The following is a 22,546-nucleotide window of genomic DNA, read 5'->3' as shown; positions in this document are numbered from 1 at the left end:
TTTATGAAATATTTAATGTTAAAAAACTGCAGATAAAGTTAGCGAAATAAATATTTTTTGCCATACGATCGCCAAACAGCAGCCTTGTTTCAGAATTGTTCACAACCTTCTCCCAAAAATAGCGAAATAGTATAGTCGCATACCACGTGATGAAGGCGAAGCCAAGTGCCAACTCCTGGTGAACGAGCTATACATAGCTGGTGTCTGAAATTGGTGCACATCTTAGTATAGTATAAACGTGTTACATTTGTAGTTCGTATTCAATTGCGTGTATAGTTTCTAAATGTTATTTTATTTTATAACCGTCGTTGAACAGCCGATCCTATTCTGAGTTTACGACTACCAATGTTCAACTCCGTAGCCATTGAACCAATCCAGAAGTCAAGGGAACTCCTGGATCAGGTATTGGGAAAACTTTGCCTTCGTGGAAGACTTTTTCATGGAACTAACACACATTTGCGTAACACGGAGAGTAAAACCACAAAAATCTCCAACAGTTAGCTTGACGGGAAAGGGACTCCATCCCATGATCCATCAACCACTGAGGATATTTCACGTCAGCACCGGTTGACCTCATTGGGAGACGAGCTCTCAATCATCTGAGCCTCCACGGTTTAATGTTATTGTTGTTTTATCGTTATTATTGTAATTATATCGTGCTATTTTTTTTCGTACTCGAATGAATTGTTGGGCGTCTTATCACAGAGCGCTGATGGCAGTTAGGAGACTTTCTGCAACACTGCAGAAGCCACGTTCAACCAGCGCGACCAGTGTAATAATTTTGAGCTATTACATCTGAAGTTCGGACTTAGGGAGTTCTCCACATTGTTTAGCTTGGTCTTTGGGCCATTTTACGTATAAAAAAAAGAAAGAAAGAAAAGAAAATCACTTTTTTATTTTATTTTTTTGATTCATTTATTTTATTTATTTATTTATTTCATTTGTTTATTTATTTATTTATTTATTTATTTATTTATTTATTTATTTATTTGATACTTAATTCGTTTTCCATTTCTAGTCCTCAAACGCCTGAATGCTTATGGAAACAACTTTTAAATAAAGTACTTCGTTTGTCATATATTCGCATTTTCGCACTTCCATTTGAATCGCCCTCATAATTTGAAACATAAAGCTGAGTGATTTAAGATGGGATCTAAATTCAGGAGAAATTCAGGAGTTTATGCTCCAGGACAAATTTCCTGGAGGATGAAGTCTATAAATCCTGGTAATAAAAGTATGTAGTCATTTCAAAACTAATTATTTCTCATATCTATCATATTTTTAGAATAAAGTGCACAATACTTTAAAGACTCGTAAACGAATCCTCCAACATGTAAATAATTTTTAAATCGATTATTTCCGTTACCGAAATTTATTCCAAATTTCAGAAATGAAGCATTCATCATATGGAGTAATATATTTTCCCTACAAATAGTTGAAAAATCTATGAAATTATTTTATTAGAACAATCATATCGGAAAAAATGGCATAAAATATTCGAAAGAAAAAGTCATTAAGAAATGTAAATAAAATCCTGTTCACCGTTGAGAACTATTCATTTGCTAATAGCCATAATTGCACACGATGACGTAGGAAGAGATTAGTATGACGTCAATACATTATTATACATAAACGGAAGTCTCTTCTTTCTTAAATGCTGAAGGCACTTTTCGAAATTAATCTAATTCCTTTGTCCATTTTGTAAACTAAGTATTAAATAATTATCTTGGATTTCAACTGTAAGAGCTATTTGCAAACTGAGAAGGGATGTGAAAACTTTTAATATTTATTTCAAAATTTTTGTTTTAGGTCTTATGATTGAAATTGTCTTTAATAAACGTAATAATAACTTAAAATAAATTTAAGAAATCTCAGCGCTAACCATCTACATTTCAGGAACATTTTTACTCTCCCTGATACATATCGAAATCTCAATAAGTCTTTAAAACTATTTTAATGATTCTATCATGGTAAATAGAACAGTAGTAAATCGTAAATATATGGTAATATCATGGTAAATGGTAATTAATAAATAGGTGTGAAGCGATTTTTGTATCATTTTTTGAACCGTCTCAATTTGAACGTGAATTATTTCTATGATAGCATGACCCGTTCTCGTTTCTATTCTATCGTCAATTGCTCTGTTGTGTAAAAGTCAGAGAGTTCATTCCCCCCTTAAGCCCCTGTGTATTTCATCTCTTTATTTTGTTACATTCTTTAAACTTACTGAAGACATACTGCCTGAACTTAAATAAAACACACAAGTGGTTTAAGTTTCCATATATTGAACAGCTATAGCCATAAGCAAAGCAGGCAAGAATCGTGCGAGCGTTTGCCATGTTCCATACATCTACTCTGTTGCTAGTTAAGAAAAGACCATTGCGGTATAGGAACTAAGTAATCATCCGCGACTGTATATAGTCCCGTTTTTATTTAGCTATAAAATTATGCAAATATACTTTAAAAACAATATGAAAGCTTTTAAAAGTTAAATTTATCAGACAGAAATTTAATACGTGCTGTTTTTTATAAGCAAAAGGAAGGCCGTGCTACGTCGTTTCAAGAATAGGCGATGTTGATGTTCGTTCGCGCTTGGAGCTAGGCATCCATTTGGCATACACTTAGATGCAAACAGGCTCTCTCCATACGGATAATGGTTTTTTCTTAACTTGCAGAGTATAAATACCTACATCGCATTAAACATAAATTATGAAAATTGCCTAATTTCAGGATTTTTAGTTCCAAGTTAAAAACTTTTACCAGTTTAACTTTTTTACGAAGTTTTACTTACACGCTTTTTGTATTTGTTTCATTTGTATAGTATGAATCTCATCCTCATAATTTCATCAGATTATCTTTAGTCAGGGCTAAAGAGAATAGAAGGGCTGGTTCACTCCTTTGAAGTAGCTCTTGCCGCGCCAATCCTCCGATTTTCTCTAGTGACGTCACTTTGGCGCAAAGCTCGCACTTTTACTTCAAGAACGGAGCGTTCGGCTTTACTAGCTCTAACTTATATTGGAGCATTTCTTTTTGCGAGATATTCTAAGACATTTGTTATTTTCTATAATGACTTTCCTCAGTTTTTACAGTGAATTTACAAGAATTTAAAACTATTATCAAAATGCCAGTTTGCGCGATTGCAACTTGAAAAAATTTTGATATAAAAACAAAAGGAAAAAATATAATTTTCCGCTTGTTCCCTAAAGTAAATGAACAACTATGTAAAGAATGGATTCCGAAATGACACAGTTAATATAAAACAGCAATACGTTTATTTTGTCGTTAAGAACTTTCATAAAAATTCATTATCTAAATAGAAACCGCCTCGTTACTTCAAAAAGAAAGGCAGGTGAAAAAATTTAAAAAATGGATAAAGTCAAAGAAAATTGAAATGTAAATAAAAAGTATAAATGAAATATATAGTATATAGTTGGAATTCTCCTAATTTCATAACATATTTTTTAATGTAGTTATTCTACATATTTATGATTTTTTTAAAAAATTATATTCTCTTAAATTTAAATATCTATAAATTATATCATCGTAAATTTAAATATGAATTAATAATAATTAATATAATAATGATCGTAATTTAAATAACAATTGTTAAATTTCTAATGTCATTATGAACCTAAATTATTATTTTGTTTCAGTAATTAGTGTTTAAGGTTGATGTTTCCTAATGATTAAGTATGAACAAATTGCTATTAACGGCAATTTTAAAATCAGGGATTCTAAATTTAACTTAACTTATTTGTTATAAAAGAATATGTAGATAAAAAAAAGTGTCGATATATGCTTTCCTTTTTCTTAATAATTAAAGTTAAAACTGAACTTTTTAAAATAAAGTATTTATAGTGTCATTTTCGCCAACTAGTAAAACATTTTTATAAGTTTAAAATGGTATTTTTTTTAATATAATGGCCAAGAAAGTTTTTTTGAACTATGTTTATGAACGGAAATAATGTGTTAATTACGTAAAGTTTGAAAGCTAGAAAAAGTCTAACTTATTTTTACAAAGAGAAAGATGCAAAGTTATCATAATATCTTTGCTTGCGATCTCCGAGTGAACTAGCCCTTCTATTCTCTTTAGCCCTGATCTTTAGTGCTTAAATTTAAACTGGAGTTCTAAACTGGATAAAAACAGAGCCCTCTACAAAGCAGATTTAGGAATACTTTAACTCCAATTGAAATTTCGGCCACTTTGCGATCGAAACTAACGAAAACTGAAGTACAGAAAACAATAACTTTATAAAGGCATTTTAAAAAAGTCATAATTAATAGAATAAATTTATATTGAATAGATGTAATGGATGGAATTAATAGCCTACGAAACATATTTAAGTAGATGAGAAAATTAAATGAAATTGTTTGCCACAGTACGAAATAAGGTGTGTATTCAGCATTGGATTCATGAATTTTAAAAACTTTGTAAATTAGTTTTAAATACTTTAGATATGAATCTTATATAGTTTTAAAACATGTAAGGGAACTTTAGCACCATCTAAAACTGTTACGTTTTACATTTTTCCCTTTGAGGGTAATATAAATTTATATTTATTAACTTTTAAAATGTTGCTTGTAAAAGATTTTCTTTAGTTTATACTTAAATCTATAATTAATAAGATAATACTCAGACTATGATGTGTAACCCTGAACGAAAAATTAATCAGTTTTTTTTAAAAATTAAAAAAATATTTTTATTATTTTAAAACGGCTTGCGACGAGCATGCATAACAAAATTACTAGAAATTTCACTGTAAAAAACATAACGGCTAAATCTATAAATTTGAAATGCAAAATTTTCATAAATACATTTGTATTGAAATTGTGAAACGTACAATGAGGTACAATGTGCAAAGTAAACGGACTGCCCTGAATAACTTTTGATCTAATGATCGGATCCTAACACTCAATCTTAATATTTCGACCTCAAATATACTAATTAATAATACGATAATTTAAGCTACGAAATCAGACACAAAAACGTACTTTCTCTGAATAAACATGCTTTTTTTCCAACGGATTCAGATTTCTAACTCCCAAAATATGTAGCTGCAATCTGAGAAATAGGGTCCCAATAGTTTGGTCAAGAAAGCGGTCCAAAGTTTTGACCCCTTCATGTTAATTTTACTTTTTGCGTATTTCGCTACGTCACGAAAACATTTTAAGCAAATCGATTTTTTTTTTTTTTTTTTACATAATTATGAAATTCGTTTGTCTAAAGATCATTCCATGCAAAATAACTTTTATTAAATATTTTTCATTTTTTATTATTTATTTAATAATGGTTGAAAAAATTTTGAATTGTAAGGCATACAATTTTTTGCATTATTTTAAAAACTGTAATTTTGCATGGCAAAATACAACATCTGATCAAAATCGGTCGAATAGTTCCTAAGAAATCGAATTTTAACTATCTCACTTTTTTTGAAATTCAATTAATCACACGTTAAGTCTGTTGTGGTCACTAAATCCTCCAATCTTCCATAATAAATCAAACCACTGGGGGTACTGAATTGGACATTGATCTGAAGTGTTGTTTTATCGCTTTAATAAAAGATGACATATTCAGAAGGTTAGCAAATATTTATTCACCATAGCTTTCTATTTTTCATCCAGACTGTTGCCATCCAACATATAATAAATAATTTATAATCATCTTACTTAATCGATTAAGAATAATACTACAGATCGTTCTCTGATTCAGGTCAAAATTACGAACTGTGGATGAATGAAAGGAGTATCATTGGGTCCTCTCTGTAAAATGGGCTGTGAAATGTGTGGGGCTGAAGTCGTATTCTTTGCCATAGATGGCGCCACTGAAAAAAGCAAAAAACGCACCTTCTGCTTGAAAAATTTCCCTTAATTTCAATCAGGCTTGCTGGCATTGGCAACGAGGCATAAGTAACAACAGCAACAAAAAATTCAATGAACAGCAACAACAATATATTCAACAAATATCTATAGCTAGAGCTTAGTCTTTCCTCGTATTCCCTGTTAGATTTTAAAGAAAATTTTTGCACACTTTCAAGTATAAAAAAATAAATATTCTATAGATTAAACATCGAACTTATACATTAATTCATCAATTTATCGTAAGTTATAATTCTAAAGATACAAAAAAGTAATTTTTAAATGGCTTGCTTATATTTTCTGCTTTGGTATTATTTGTGTATACTTCAAAGAATAAGGAAACAAATATTTTCAAAGTAAATGCTTTTACTTTCTGTTCATTAATTTTTTAAGAAAATATTTCCATCGCAGAAATAGCAAATTTGAAATTATAAAGCTTTAGAAATTGATATACGCCTGAAATACAAAATTCCTTTTTCGTTAAATTCATTAATAGTAGTAATTAGTAAAATTTAATTTCTGTTGCACATTTCCTGTGTTTCATAATTTTTTGCAGCAGATCAAATAACGCATTACACGTATTTTTCGAAAATATTAAAATGAATACTGAGAATGGAATATGAAATTAAAATGTAAATAATATTTGTAATTCTTCCTTGTCGGAAAATTAAAATCGTTTGGTTTAAAACTGAGAAACGAGTTTATTTGATTACCAAGAATTTATTTATTTATTTTATTAAATTTTATAAAAATTTGTTAAAATCAAAATAATTAAATTTTTCCGACAATCGCTCTGAGAACTAGATATATCATTTTCTTGCAGGAAGTCTAGAAAATGTTTAATTTTTGATGAAAAGTTTTAAAATTAAAAGAATGAAATCAATTAGGTCTAAAAAGAATGAAACAGAAGGATATGAAGTTTTATAATCTAGTAACTAGTTTCAAACATATTTCAATCAGTAGTGGGTATTTGTACTGGGTTTTTTTTCTTTTGTTCTTCTATCTTTTTTTTTTTAATATTTGAAATCTTAATTGAGTTTGAAGTGTCAAAATAGTTCGAGAGTCTGAGCTTGTTAATTCCTAAGACTTAGTTGAATTGAAAGATATGTTAGAGTTTTTGAGAATGCAATATGAGATCTGAAAAAATATAAATTCGAATTCTATAGAATCTAGTAAGTCATTACGACAGCTGGACTTAGAAAACTTTTCAAATTCTCAACTATAATTTTTTTAGAGTTCTTAGAATCTGAAGAACTTAATCTGGACTTGACTTGAAATTTTTCGAAGTCCATAAAAATATTGGCATTGGCAGTAACTAGAAAAATTTTAAGATTTCGGTTTTAAAAATATTTTACACAGTTCTGCTTTAAAAATAAAATCTGGGGAAAAATTTTCATATTCTTAAAAAATATTTTTAAATAAAACATGCATTATTTTATGCGCAAATTTGTAGTAAGCATTTGCTACGTGTAAAGTCTAATTCGATCAACTGTTCTGAGATGGCAATAAATAATGCTCTTCAGATATGACATCGGTCATGAGACCACAGGTCTAGAAGTGCCAATACTATAGTTTAGCCCTAAAATGTTTAGTACTTATCACAGAAAAAAAGGTATTCATGACTTGCGAAGCTATATAAAAATAAAACGATCCATAACTATAAATCAAAAATCTTTAAGTTTGTTACCTTAGCGAGGGAAAAGCAGATAACGTCTATTTCAGAATACTTGTGGCATTGATGGGAAATAAAATTATGGCAAAAATTCACATCAATGAAATGTAAAAAAAAAAACTATGAAAAAGAAATCATTACAATTAAATATAAAAAATATATGCATGTTTTAACCGATTTTTTTTCCTGTTCTATTGTTATGTTTATGATGAAATAATTTAAAACAAATGTTATTCTACCTTGTATTCTATTTTTTTAAGTTTTGCAACTAATAGATTACGTAACATTCGTTTACAAGTGCTAGGGCTCTATATCTTGGAGCAAACCAATGGGCACCGATGACAACCTCAATTCGGTATCTTTCATTTCTAAGCCACTTATTTTGATTATCGATACAGGTCGTAATCCGAACAGATTTTTGATATATGTTGTGAAGAGTGTTATTTTGTGGTAGGTGCGTAGGTACTTTATTTTCGTCGCACTGGAGCTGCACTATGGGCTATAGGCGACGGTCTGGGAAACATCTCTGAAGATGATGATCCGGAGACATGCCATCGCAATTTTGATCCTCTGCAGAGGGGATGGCTCTCCTGCTTTGGTAGCACTTTACGGTAGAATAGTTTAACGAGAACCGATACCGCACACCCTCGGTCCCTACGAGGGCGGTCACCCACCCGCTTACTGACCGCAGCTAGTGATGCTTGACTTCAGTGTTCTACTGGGAACCGTGACTTTATGATCAGTCCACTGCCGGACAGTATTATTTTGTGAGCCAACTATTTGAGGCCCAGAACACATTAAAATTGTGTGAGTTTAGTACTCAGCAGAAAGATATTTTAAACTGTCAACGAGATTTGTATTTTTAGTTCTGAAAACGAAGGCTTCTTGTGTGTTATTTATTTCAGAGAGCTAGGAGTTTTCTTCGAAGGACGAACCTGAGATCAATGGCGTGTTCGAGAAAAGGGCAATAAGGGAATCCATGTGACCGGATATTAAGATTTTTAAGCAGATATATATTCGGTTCAAGCGAATAAAGTATAATTTCCAAACAAACTTCATATTCAAGTTTCAGGCCTTTAAAAATTAAATATACCCATGTAATATAGTCTTCTTTTTATCACAAAAGAATTTCGACATATATTTACATTAAAATAAGTTTGAAATATGGATTTTTATTTTTCTAATAACGTAGGCTTTTTTGAACATTCAATGATTACGCAATTATTTTCAGAGGCATCTAATCGGAAGGCCAGACCCGAATCTTGTCTTCTTCAGTAATTCTTCTGCAGGCTTCAGATAGGTTACAGGCCAGTTAGTTAATACCTACAGTAAAGCTTCGTAGCCGATTTTTTTCTCGCTTTAATATTAATTCGTGATCCTTAATGATTATAATTTATCTTTATTTTTCACAATGAGTTCGAAAACTTAAATATAAGCTCGATACATTGAATATTTATATTTTATTTTACAAATGGTACTGAACAGTCTACCTAATTCTGAGTTTACGACCAACAATTTTCAACTGAGTAGTCTTGTAATTTTGAACCTAACCCAGAAGACAATTGAACTCCTGGATCAAGTATTGGGGCAAACTAGCCTTTGTGGGGGACTTTTTGAGGGAACTAATTCGCATTTGCATGTCATGGAAAGGAAAACCGCGAAAACCTCACACGATTAGCCTGGATACACAGGGACTCTAACCCATGACTAGTCTACCACTGAGAATACTTTACGATGCTATACTATATGCTATTGAAATCAGCATTCTGTGTTATCAATGATATCAAAAGCCGATATACTCGTTTCGCCTAGAACGAAATAGATTCTTTGTGATTGTAACATATAGTGCTATTTTATGGGATATACCCTGCAAAATATTGCGCTTTATGTTAACCACATGTTTACAATGCATTAATATTATGTATTGAAACAGCTTACTATTAAAGCATCAAAACTTGCTATTGAAATCAGCATTCTGTGTTATCAGTGATATGAAAAGCTATTGCACTTCATATTGTTTTTTTTTTTTTTTTTTTTTTTTTTTTTTTTTTTTTTTTTTTTTTTTTGCTTAGATCTTGCTACAAACTAGTTGAAAAATCTTGTTACAAGCTTTTTGAAAAATCTTGTTACAAATTTGTTGTTGAAAAATCTTGTTGCAAACTTGTTGTTGAAAATTCTTGTTACAGACTTGTCATTGAAAAAACGTGTTACAAACTTGTTGTTGAAAACTCTTTTTACAAACTTTTTGTTAAATCTTTATTTAAACTTGTTAAAAAATCTTGTTACAAACTTGTTGCTGAAAATTGTTATTAAAAAAAAACTGTTACTAAGATTTCCTCCAAAAAAAAAGATATAATGCAGGCATTGAAAACATTTGGACAATTTAATAATTCCTCAAATATTTTTGTAGCATTTCATAAAATTTAGAGTTATTTATTCACATTCTTTAGGCAAAAGCAGACAATCTAATCCAGACGTGTATTTTAAGCAAATTAAAAGCTCAAAATAAAAGGAAAAGAAATCTGTGATTGTGGTTTGTATTTATAATGAGCTTTTGTTCTGTATTAAGAGGACGCCACACTGCGGGAGAAAATTTTCATCGCAAATTCTATTTCGCCAACTTAACTAATTTAAAATTTAGACAAAGTGAGTTCAGGCAAACCTAGAGTAAGGGATGAAGTTTCAATTGCTGAAAAAAAATTGAAAACATCAAAAGGCAAATAAATTATTGGAAGAGAGCCTTCCCATTGCATAATCCAACGTAATCTTCTCATAATTTATTTTCATTTTGATATATTGAAAATTTCTTTTAAGTATTTGAAACTTCATCACTTACTCTAGGTTTTTCTGAACTCATTTTTTCTATACTTTATTCCTTTCGTGACGAGTTTTTTTTTTCTTTTTTCTTTGCAACAACAATTTTGGTAGCATAAACTAAGAGCATTATGTACGGTAGCGCCATCTATGTTCTGTGAATGAAAATACCTTCAAAAATATTGGCAAGACTGGTGGGAAAGTCTCCCATTAGACAGGGAAGGGCTTCTGTCCCAAAAGATTTATTTGAAATTTGCTTGGGACGTATGTGTCTCGTTAGGTGCAAAAGGGTTAAATTCAAAATTAGTTAAAGGGGTGGAAAATAGCGAGGAAAAGTTTCTCTGGTGGTATAGCGTCCTCTAAAGAGCAGTCATTAAGTACAGTAATAGCTGTATTAAAGAGATTGAGTAATTGAAATAAGTCCGGGTGAAACATTTCTCAATGTATTTCATACAATTAAAGAATTTTTTAAATCGCAGTTTTTACGTTTCTTTTAAAATCATATATAAGGTTTAGATAAGGTCATATGTAAGGTTCAGAAAACGTAGTTATATATCTTTAAATAAAGTGATCCACTGCACTTTAAGTTTACCTTTAAGCAAGGTAAAAAAAAAATCTTTAAACAATTTGGCGTAAATACTTGAATGCCTGCAAGCGACGTCATCACGTCATCACGCGACGTCATCACGTAACCCACAATTTCGAAGACAGATCGGATCATTACAATCACGTAGTGGGCTGATCGTTAAGACACAGTTCTCAGCAGATCACTGGCTGCTGTCAGTGTGCGGGTGGATGACCACTTGGATCAGTCTGCGTAGGGATCGAGGGTATGCGATATGGGTCCTCTTTAAACTGCTCTACCGTAAAGTGCTCGACTTTGCATGCAGGTCGTCGGGCTACCGAAGCGGGGGTACCATCCCCTCTGCAGCGGATCAAAATTGTGATGACATGTCTTCGGATCATCCTCAGGGATGTTTCCCAGACCGTCACCAATAGCCCATTGTGCAGCTCTAGTGCACCATAAATGAACTACAACAACATCTACTGATCATTAGAACAATAGTTATTTGGGGTGATCCGGTATTTTTTGCGCATTGTACAATTAAAAATTTCCACAAATCAGCCCTACTTACATGTTAGTACTAAATTTGTAGGATGAAATGATTTTTCTTCCTTAATAATTTGGTTTTTACATTTTAAAATTTATACATAAAACGAAAATTATTTTTTTCTCTATAAATTTTAAAATGGACAAATCTAAAAAGAAATGTGTTCTTATTATACCGTTCACTATGTTTTCGTGTCCACAACCTTTTGTCTACTTCTTTTGATTTTAGGATATAAAGCGAATTCAAAGAAATTCCATTATTTTTCTCAATATTTATTCAAAAGTTAACTCTCGCATAAAAAAAATTACTTTTATCACACAAAGGAGAAAGAAAAATACCGACTTGTTTAATTTAAATTATTTCCTTTGAAGTGTTTTTAACACTTCTCTTTATTGTTTACTTTTCTATGAAAGTAGATTTTGAAACATTTTTTTAAAGCTTAAAAAAATATAAGTCATTGTTCAACGATTTAATTTAAAGAAGTAAAAACTATACTGACTTTAAAGAAACCTCAACCCTTTTATGGAGATGGGATATCGATGTCCCTTTTATATATTTTTCTTTCTGAAGTTCTATTTACAGACAAATATATTTTGGTATCTTTTAATTATTAAAAAAAGTCTAATAATTATTGAATTTGTTAGATTATCGGAATTATATTTGTACTGAAATATAAAATCCAAAAAAGTTTTTCACTTAGATTTAAAAATGTATCAATAATAGATTGTGTAAATTAGAGAAATTTCAATGATGATTAACTATTTCTCATCATTCTAAATAACTGCAAACTAAGTGAAAATTTGAAACATTGTTTGGAAGTGAGCAGTGTTTGAAATATTTTACTATTAACGCAAATAAGGACACTGACGTCTTATCCTGTATTTCCAAACCATTAACTATTAAAATGCTAAATAGAATATTTTTCATTTATTTTAGCCTTATTTAATGCAAAATAATGAAAAAAATATTAGAATATGTTAACTCTTAGACGAAGATAAAAACTCTTAGTTTCAACCCTCCTTAGTTTCAACTGTTTGTTAATACGTTAATTTTAGAAACCACTCAAAAATCACATTTTCTTTACATATTTATTCACAGTTGGAATGAATTTGTTATGAAACCAAAGCCATTCGCTTTTACAATCTCATAATTTCAGAACCGACTCAGAAGACCAAAGAACTATTGAATCAACTCGACATTATGCAATAAACTAACTCGCATCTGCGTTGTGCGAAAAAATAAACCGCAAGAACCTCTCATGATAACTCTGATTCAAATCCTAAAACCAATGCGGATGTTTTGCGTATAACAGATGGGAGTAATAAGTTAATCAACACGCAGCAGCTAAATTTGAGCTCGTGGCGCCATCTATGCCAGAAACACTATTCACGGAATCATACCGACCGCATTAACTTTCACTTTTACTAATTATTTAGCATTGTCATTTTCTATGATGAAATTATTTATTATTTATAAACCATTTTTTCAGTTTTTATACAGTGAGCTTTCATAACTTATGTACTGGTATTTTTAGTTTTTATAATGAGATCATTTAGTATACTTGTACTGGTATTTTTTTCACCTCGTTCGAATATTAGAAAATTAAGGCAGTGGATTTACTGAGTTTAAGAGTATGCATCCATATTCTGTTCATATATCATCTTATTTCATTTTATTACCGGCATTGGACAGCTGACCCATTTTCAATTTTGCGGCTATCGGTGTTTAACTCCATAGCCCCTTTGATTTTGAACCCAACCCCGAAGACAAGGGAGCTATGGGATCAAGCGTTGAGACAAACTAGCCTTCATGGAGGACTTTTGGAGAGAATTAACCCGCATTTGCATTACATGGAAGGGAAAACCACGAAAACATCCCACGGTTATTTTTTTACGCTATATTTTTTTTTATTACTATGTTTTGTGTTTTGCGTTCAATTGCAAAAAAAAATTTAATCTTGCAGTTTATATTATTTTGTAAGTGTTAATTATGTTTATATTTTATTTTAAAATCGTATCGAACAGCCGTACCAATTTTGGGTTTACGACTACCAATGTTCAGCTCCGTATCCTTGTAATCTTGAACCCAATCCAGAACTCAATCCAATCCGATTAAGCAATGACAAAAAATAACCATCGTAGAGAACTTTTTGGTGGAACGAACCCGCATTTGCGTTATGTGGATATGAAAACTATGAAGTACGGCGGCAAGGGGATTCTAACCTTTAATCTGTCTTCCACTTGAGGATATTTTATGCTAGCATTGTGGCCAGAGTGAGAATGGAGCATAATTCGAATCCATCAAGTGTCTTATAGAAAAGCGAATGTTCTATCTTCTAAGCCATCGCGGCGCCATACATCATTATGGGTTCATCATTCATGTACTGTTACTTTCAATTTCTATGATGTTATTATTTATTATATATGCACCTATATTTTTCACTGCATTTGACAATTAGCAAATCAGGGCAATGAAATATAGTTTAACACTCTCTGCGCTTAATTTTTCTTTTATCTAAAAAAGTTCAAAGGCTATGTTATTTTTTTATTGCGTATTTCAAATCTGCATATACTTTCGATTTAAAATACATTAAATTTTCTTGTCAATTTTTTTTTCAATATAGAATTCGAACATAAAAAAGGATAAAAGTTTTCCATAATGAAAGCTGCTCCAGGATGGAGCTGGTGGGATATTTTGCTTATCAATTTTGTACCGCTGTCGAACGTTTTGAATCGAAAAAAATTCTTCAGATTCATCGCTATCCGTAGAGGAATCAGAGAAATTCTCATCAGTTTCGCTATATCCGTGTTTAATATGCTTGAAATCTGACTCAGAACTGCTATCAGTGAAGGAAATGTTGACAGGAATGTAGTTTGTATCACTCGTAAAATATTTCCCGCCAGAGCTTTAAAATAAACGCTCAAAACGCTACAAAGTAAACTTGTAGATTTCGTAGAAATATGGCCATCTATTAACCCAGATATGAATAAGATATGAACCACAGAAAAGTCGAAATGAAATGATGAACGAAAAAAAGAGAGGGTGGCACATTAAAATAGAGGAAAAATAGGGATCCCCACATAAATCGCTGGCTGCACAAATTTTATAACTTCTGCGTTGTCCTGGAAATCACAGGATACGCAGCGAGAGGGTTTAAGTATCTTCATCCATACTCTTATAGTTTTGTTGTCCAATACAAAATAAAGTCTAAAACAACACAAAACCCAAGTTATTATAAAAGAAATTTTAAATTTATTCATACAATTTTAATTACAACACGATTGTCCAAGGTTGAGAATTTGGTCCGCTTAGCAGTAATTGGAAAAAATGATATCGATAAGGAAAATGATATCGATAAGTAAAATCAAAGAGAAAGAAACGAAGGAAAATTTTCCCTTCATGAAGAATTTTTGACTAAATTCCCCATAACATCGTGAAGTGTTTCCTTATAAGTAGAGCCCGGATTTTGATGACCTAAAAAATCTCAATTAATGCCCTTAAAAAGTGCAAAAAATGCCCTTAAAAAGTGCGAAAAATGCCCTTAAAAATACGAAAATTGCGCTAAAAATGCCTTATGACATGACTTAAATAAAGTAAAAATATTAAACTAAAACAATGTTTTACTCTTTAAAATTATTATGAGTCATTTTAAAAAATATAAAGCAATGCAATACTTGTTCTACGTTCATTAAAGTTTGAAAAATATGTTTTACATCCTAAAATAACAAAAAAAAAGGAAAATATATTGACTCCAAAACGTTTTCATTTTGTATAGAAACTTTAATGAATATAACAACTTCCATCTCATAATATTACTAAATACCAGAATTACATTGGATTATTAAATTTTTTTTGATATTTTGAAATGTAAACGAGCGTCTCTTGTCTGAAAGTAAATTTTTATACCTGGAGAAGCTTCTTTCAACGTCTACTGATATTATTGGCGCGTTCTTGAAAAAGACGGTCTCACTTACTGACAATTCTTCAATTTGAAAAGATGTTGCTTCACCTGTTAATAACCTAGAGTTTCTTCATTGTTTGGAAGCCAGTGTAATAATAAAAAATGATAAAAAAAATAATAAAAATTGGAAAAAATTAACAAAAAATTTAAAAAATGCTTTAAAATGCAAAATAAACCAAAAAATTTAAAGAAAAATGTAAAAAAATGCTCTAAAGGACAAAAAATGTCCAAAAATGCAAAATAATGCAAATGTCATCAAAATCCGGGCCTTACTTATAAGTCATCTTTAATTCCATTTGGGAGGTTTTTCTGTAGTACCGAGTTGCAAGACTCCGAGATTATAATCTTTACTTCCTTCACTTATTCTTTTCTGTCCCTCATTTGCGTCAGACGCAGTTAAAAGTACTGTATAATTCTATTGTTTTAATTTTGCTGCAGAATTTTATGCTTCACGAATAAGTATTCGACATTACAGTTAAAACATAGCTGAAATTTGGTGAAATTGCTGTACATTTTCGTACACACAATTGCTGTACATTCGGTGATATTGCTGTACATCGCTGAAATTGACTGTACATTTTCGTATCATCAATCAATCAATGATCCTTAATTCATCAATAATTCAACCAATCAATCATCTTTATCAATCATTTAATCAATCAATCATTAATTCCATTCATGTACCTACATTTGCACATTCAACCCATCCATTTGAAAAAATTTAACTTTTTCAAAAAGGCTTAGATTAGGTTTAGAATTTTAAATCCTTATCTATGGAGTTTGAAAGTTTTTGAATGTTTCACATATTTAAACCATACTACAAAAAAACCTTGTTTCATATTCTTTACGTTTCCCATGAGTGATTTTCAAAATGAAAAGGAAATAGAGATTCTTACGTAATAGCACAAAACAGCAGATTATTTAAATACATGTTTGAAAAGATCATCCTAAAACCTAATTTATTTGCTTTGATGGAAATATTTATTTTTAAAAACCCTTATTTATTCTGAAAGTAATTTTTTTTCTTTTTTTTTCTTCTTAAGAAATTCCTTCTGTTTCTGCATCTCTGAATATTCGAAATCCTTCTTCATTATAAAGGGATGCTGAGATATTACAATGAGCTATATCCACCCACACAATACATTCCAAATGAGGGATTTAAAGCAAGGGAATGTGGGGGGTGGATTCCCAGTACCTCCCCATTCAAAAGAGGTCGATGACATCGTCTCCCGCATACTAGAGAGAAATGAAATCCAGAAATTGACCTTTCCCTTTCTTAGGAAGAATATGTAATGAATAGAATATTTTGAAAAGAAGGATTAATGCATTTTTTTTTTATTCCCCGAACTGATTGATATTCACATAAATCTTCCTCCCATAGCATAGAATGCTTAAAAAAATGAATTAAGTTGTACAAAAGCAGAAGTCTCTAGAATGAAAAAAAAATCTAGCCGAAGTTTTCTTATAAGCTTAAAAGTCAAATACTTTGAGTAGCAAAATGAATTTTCCGCTGTCAGTCTTTTTTTTCTTCTTTTAATTAGATTTAATGGACTAAAATTGCTGTTGGAATAACTTTCTGTTGTATTTATTTTAAGTAAAAGATATGATCTTTAATTTTAATTACTGTTTCCGTTAGACGAAATCGTATAATCACAGAGAACCTCGTTCATTGTACGAGACTTTTAATTTGCGTCTTCAGTTCGTTATTTGTAATAAGATTGTTACTTTAATCGGATATTTAGATCGTTATTTGTACGATCGATGATTGTTAGTTTTATTTCAGATCTAGATAGTTGATTGTACGATCGATGATTGTTAGTTTTATTTCAGATCTAGACAGTTGATTGTACGATCGATGATTGTTAGTTTTATTTCAGATCTAGATAGTTGATTGTACGATCGATGATTATTAATTTTATTTCAGATCTAGATAGTTGATTGTACGATCGATGATTGTTAGTTTTATTTCAGATCTAGATAGTTTTTTTGTACGATCGATGATTGTTAGTTTTATTTCAGATCTAGATAATTAATCGTAAGAAGATAGCTATTTTAATCGTATATCTAGATCGTTAATTATGCAATGATTGTTAGTTTAATTGCAGATATAGCTTGTTAATTGTAAGAAGGCTGTTACTTTAATCAGATATCTAGATCGTTAATTATACGATGAGTTTAATTACAGATCTAGCTTGTTCATTGTAAGAAAATTGTAAGTTTAATCGGTATCCATAGATCAGTGTTTCCCAAAGTGTGGTACGCGTACCTCCAGGGGTACGGGAACAGTTTAGCGGGGGTACGCGCTCTTATGCGAAATATCTTGCAACGTATGAAAATTTTAAAAAATTTTATTTAAAAACAAAACTAGTCATGAAAATTTACCTACGATTACCTATTTTTCTATTGGCTATTTTTTGCAGAGTTAACAGTCAATAATTAGTGGTGTCAACAGCCAGTTGTGATTTTTAAGTTTTGTGCATTTTTTATAGTAAAAAATGCATTCATTTTTTTATTAGGGGTACACAGCGCTTCGAAAAATTTAGAAAGGGTACACAAAATTCATAAGTTCGGGAAACACTGCTATAGATCGTTAATTGTACGATGATCGATAGTTTAATTGAAAATTTAGCTCGTTAATTGTAAAAAGAATCCTTCAATCGGATATCCATAGATCGTTCATTGTGCGAGTATCGTTAGTTTAATTGCAGATTTAGCTGATAAAATATACGAAGATCTCCGACTTGGTTGCGTATATTACTCGTTAATCTTACGAATATTGTTGATTTTATTACATATCTAGTTCGTTAGTTTAAATGCACTTCTAACTCGTTAATTGGTAGAAGAATCAGTACTTTGATTGCATATAATACTCGTTAATTATAGGAAAACTATTAATGTAACTAATCTAGCTCATTAATTGCAAGAAAATAGTCAATTTAACAGCATGTAATACAGGTACTTTGTAAATACGGGTTCTACAACCTGGAGGCCCCACTACGTTCTTTTGTATTTTGTGTCATAGTTTATAATACCATATTATTTTTTACCATAACTACGAATTGCTGTTTTGGTCTAGTATAGCATAGCCACTTTCGGCTCATGTATTTTAAAACTCTATTTTGCATGTTTAATCCTAACTCAGCAGAATTTTAAATAAAGATAATAAAAGAAAAAGATTAGAAAAATACGATTCACTGCAAAATGAAGAAAATTGTGATCGCCTTAAGGTCTGGTTTCTTAGGACAAGCCCCTTATCTTTGCGTCATCGGGACGTCAACGTCCCGCTGACGCCAACAAAATACTGGTTTGTAAGCTCAAGGCCTGGTTTCTTAGAACTAGCGCCTTATCTGGGCGTCAGCTGAAAGTTGACGTAGAGCTGACGCCAAAAAAATACTTTTTTGTTAGCTCAGCGTGAGCAGTCGGTCCAACGCAGACATTTATCTTTCATTGCGCATGCGTTAATAACGTAAACAAATATTTATTTTGAATTTGTATTGATTTTGTTATTGTCGACCAGTGTTTTAGAGAACAAATAATGACTTTGTCCAAGAAAAAACATATTATAGCTGAGCTAAATGAAGAGTGCTATGTTTAATGAAGAAGCTATGCTTAATGTCAAAATCAAAATCTTGCCTGATTTCAATGAGCTGTTGGATGTTGTCCGCCATTGCTTCTGTCATTAACGTCACGTTGTAATCCAACTGCGCAGTTGAGTTGGACGGCAATTGTAGTTCAAGATGAGCGTTCGATGACGTATATAATCAAACTGATCTCCAGCTGACGGCGTCCTATCCTAAGAAACCAGGCCTTTACGTCGATCACAGGTTACCCATTTGCAAAATGGTTGTCGTCTATTTTTTTTTTTTTTTTTTTTTTTTTTTTTTTTTTTTTTTTTTTTTTTTTTTTTTGTTGAAGTTATACTTCTTATGCGACTTCCAGCAAGGTTGCTTTAAGCGTTTAACGCTACATTTTTATTGGCTGGGAAATCACGTGGTAGGATCCAGTTTTCCCTCATTCATTTCCATATTGTTTTGGTTCTCACAAGCATAAAAATAATAAAAGTCATAAAAGTATTGTTTTTCTATAAATACTTTTTAAGTTTGATTTGATACACATATAATTTAATAGGATAGTATTTTTTATTTTCAAATTTAGTGGATAACAATTGTAAAAAATGAGTGAAAACAATCCCACGGATAATGCGACGGATTTAAGGTTATGTCAAGGTACGTCTCTTGTGAATATCAATTGAATGTTAGGTTTTCTCTTTTGAAATTACATTATGACGCATTCACTTACGTTATTAATACAAATACATTTTCCATGGCGAGACGATGAGGCAACCACAAGCACTTCCACTGGTTCAAGAGCTCCACAATGGAAAAATGCACAATATTACCGTTGTTAGAGAGCACGGAAGCGAGCGGAGCAGGAAAAAGAATCGTTGAATAGAACTAGTGATCCTTCTACGACTGCTGATTCTTCTACAATTAACGTCGCAGGTTACGAAGTTTAACTTCTTCCGAGCGGAGGGACTCCACGCACTATTTTTTTTTCTTTTCGGAAAAGCAACTTTATTGTGTTTTCATCTTGGACATCCTTAACTGTTAATCCTGAACTGCTCGGTACACAATTTCGCAGACATATTTAAATGCAGCTCAGACGCATTCTGTGTAAATTCGTTTGATGACTGAATAGACATTGAACAGCCAATCGAGATAAATATTAACATTTTCGGATGGATACAATGGTGTTTGATGGATATTGTAAGCTGCATCATACACCCGTTTCGGATTCACAAGTTCATACATGAAATATGATTTGAAAGCTAGGCTTTTTTTTTCAATTTTACATGAATAGTGAATGAATCATTTATATTGCGTGACAGTCTACGGTCTTGTGCAAGTTATTGGGTACGTTGGCAATGGATATTTTTATCCCTAACTGGTGATCAACACCCAGTTCTCGTATTTGCATGAAAGGGGCTCGGAGATCCACCAGTTAGGGTTCAATTCTCTCAACCACTTTGGTACTTCTGTGAGGGACGGGCATCATGCTTGCGTTTACGAACGGAATCCTTTCGTTTTTCCGTTTGTGTGTGACACTTAAGGTATTCCCGTCTACGTTCTTTGGCTTTTGCTTTTTCAGCCTCGATAAGTTTAGGCCTTGGCATCGTTTTTTTTTTCTTGTTTCAACTCTAACTTTTGGGACTGTGTCAATCAGTTTGGATAAGTGTGATATTCACCTGAATTAGTATTGAAAACGATCCAGTTTGAACTGTAGGTTACAATTTCTGATTCTTAATTAAAACAATAAAAACAAAAATATCGTTCAAATGATGAAATTCTCTTTTTATTCACAACTAAAGAAGTATTTATGGGATCTCTCTGGTCCCATATCTCAAAAATAAACTCACCCACTTAATGCATAACAAATTTCATTGTAGTTGAAAAGTGAGGACGCCATGAAACCCATACCAGGACCCATTTTGCCAATGGGTAAAAAAAAAAAACTTTCTTTTAAACTCGCGATAGAAAATAAAGCAAATCTAATTTTCTAAAATATTTCCTAACAGTAATTCGCATCAAAGGTGCTTTTCAAGCTTAGAGAATAAATTTCCATAAAACAAGTTTTGAAGAATATGAAATTTGTGACTAAAGCTTTAAAAAAAAAATTTGACAAATTTCATTTAAACTCCGAGATCAAAGGTAAATAAAACGTCAAAGGAGTGAAAGCGAAAACAGACAAAATAGATATGAAATATACGCATATCTCGAATTATCTATTAAATTTTTTGATAACCTGTCATGAAAAAAAAAATGCTTTTTATGACGTTAGAATGTGATAGCTGGACTACCAGGAGGGATCATTTGTTATTCTTAGATGATAAGAATTTGATGTATTTGAATGTTGTTTGAAAGTTGTTTGAAAATGTAGAAATGTTTATTCCTAAAATACTGTTCGTGTGCAGCATAACTGCATTTCTTTTCTTGGATGTTTTTGCTCAGTATCGTTATGACTGTGACGAACATTTCTGTTCGAAAAGTGTTAAATGTCGAGACACTGAGTGTAGTAAAGGTTTCAGACTGATAAAAAATGCCACCAAGTGTGGATGCTGTCATGTGTGCGTAGAACAGCTAAGTATGTAGACATTTTAATTTTATTAAAAATTTGTTTTAAGCTCAAATTTTTTCCCTGAATTCAAAAATAGATTACATTTGTTGGTTATAAGTTCCTTTTTTTTTTTTTTTTTTTNTTTTTTTTTTTTTTTTTTTTTTTTTTTTTTTTTTTTTTTTTTTTTTTAAACGAAAGCGATTCTCAACTATTTTAATTTATTTCTGTTTTATTGCTCCTATTTGCCCTTTTAATACAGAATGCTATAGATTCAGAATAATGTTGCCAAAAGCACAAAATTACTTCCCACTGAAAAAATTTTAAAATATAACAACACCAAAAATGGGGGCAACTACTTTACACTAAAGTGGCGTACATGAAACACCATAACTATTGCTCCTGGTTTTTCACTACACCAAAAAGCAAGGCTAGTTCTATCTGCAAGAACTTTCATCTACACTACTTGGTGTAAAGTAGCTGCAACCATTTTTGTTGTTCAGTAGTACTAAAATTTACAATTACAGTAAAATATGTTTCTCTGTTAAAGCTGTGGCGCAATATCTCTCCAAATTTGAACAACCATAATATAACAGTTGTGTGAATGAACACTTTTTTTCAAGTCAACACCAACTTTAGTTTTATTTATATATATATGCAGACATTTATCTTTCATTGCGCATGCGTTAATAACGTAAACAAATATTTATTTTGAATTTGTATTGATTTTGTTATTGTCGACCAGTGTTTTAGAGAACAAATAATGACTTTGTCCAAGAAAAAACATATTATAGCTGAGCTAAATGAAGAGTGCTATGTTTAATGAAGAAGCTATGTTTAATGTCAAAATCAAAGTCTTGGCTGATTTCAATGTGCTGTTGGATGTTGTCCGCCATTGCTTCTGTGGTTAACGTCACGTTGTAATCCAACTGCAGTTGAGTTGGACGGCAATTGTAGTTCAAGATGAGCGTTCGATGACGTATACTATCAAACTCACAAATGGACCAATCAGAGGTTAGC

The 22,546-nt window shown here is 31.3% G+C and overlaps 1 protein-coding gene across 3 annotated transcripts in view; it reads left to right on the top strand.

Moving 5' to 3' along the window:
• Nucleotides 1–1,032: 1,032 nt before the first annotated feature.
• Nucleotides 1,033–22,546, top strand: part of LOC107454789 (equistatin) — a 46,107-nt gene continuing 24,593 nt past the window's right edge. Inside the window, exon 1 of one of the 3 annotated variants that reach the window (XM_071184380.1) lies at nucleotides 1,033–1,234. In XM_071184380.1, coding sequence (XP_071040481.1) covers nucleotides 1,147–1,234 — 88 coding nt within the window. In that variant the 5' untranslated portion in view covers nucleotides 1,033–1,146. Of the gene's footprint in view, nucleotides 1,235–21,236; nucleotides 21,557–22,546 lie in introns of those variants that run through there. The other 2 variants (XM_016072085.4, XM_071184382.1) reach the window with 2 other exon arrangements.

The sequence above is a fragment of the Parasteatoda tepidariorum genome, chromosome 1, assembly GCF_043381705.1.
Source record: "Parasteatoda tepidariorum isolate YZ-2023 chromosome 1, CAS_Ptep_4.0, whole genome shotgun sequence".
Taxonomy (NCBI): domain Eukaryota; kingdom Metazoa; phylum Arthropoda; class Arachnida; order Araneae; family Theridiidae; genus Parasteatoda; species Parasteatoda tepidariorum.
Note: the sequence above shows the minus strand (reverse complement) of the source record. Positions and strands in the feature narration are given on the sequence as shown.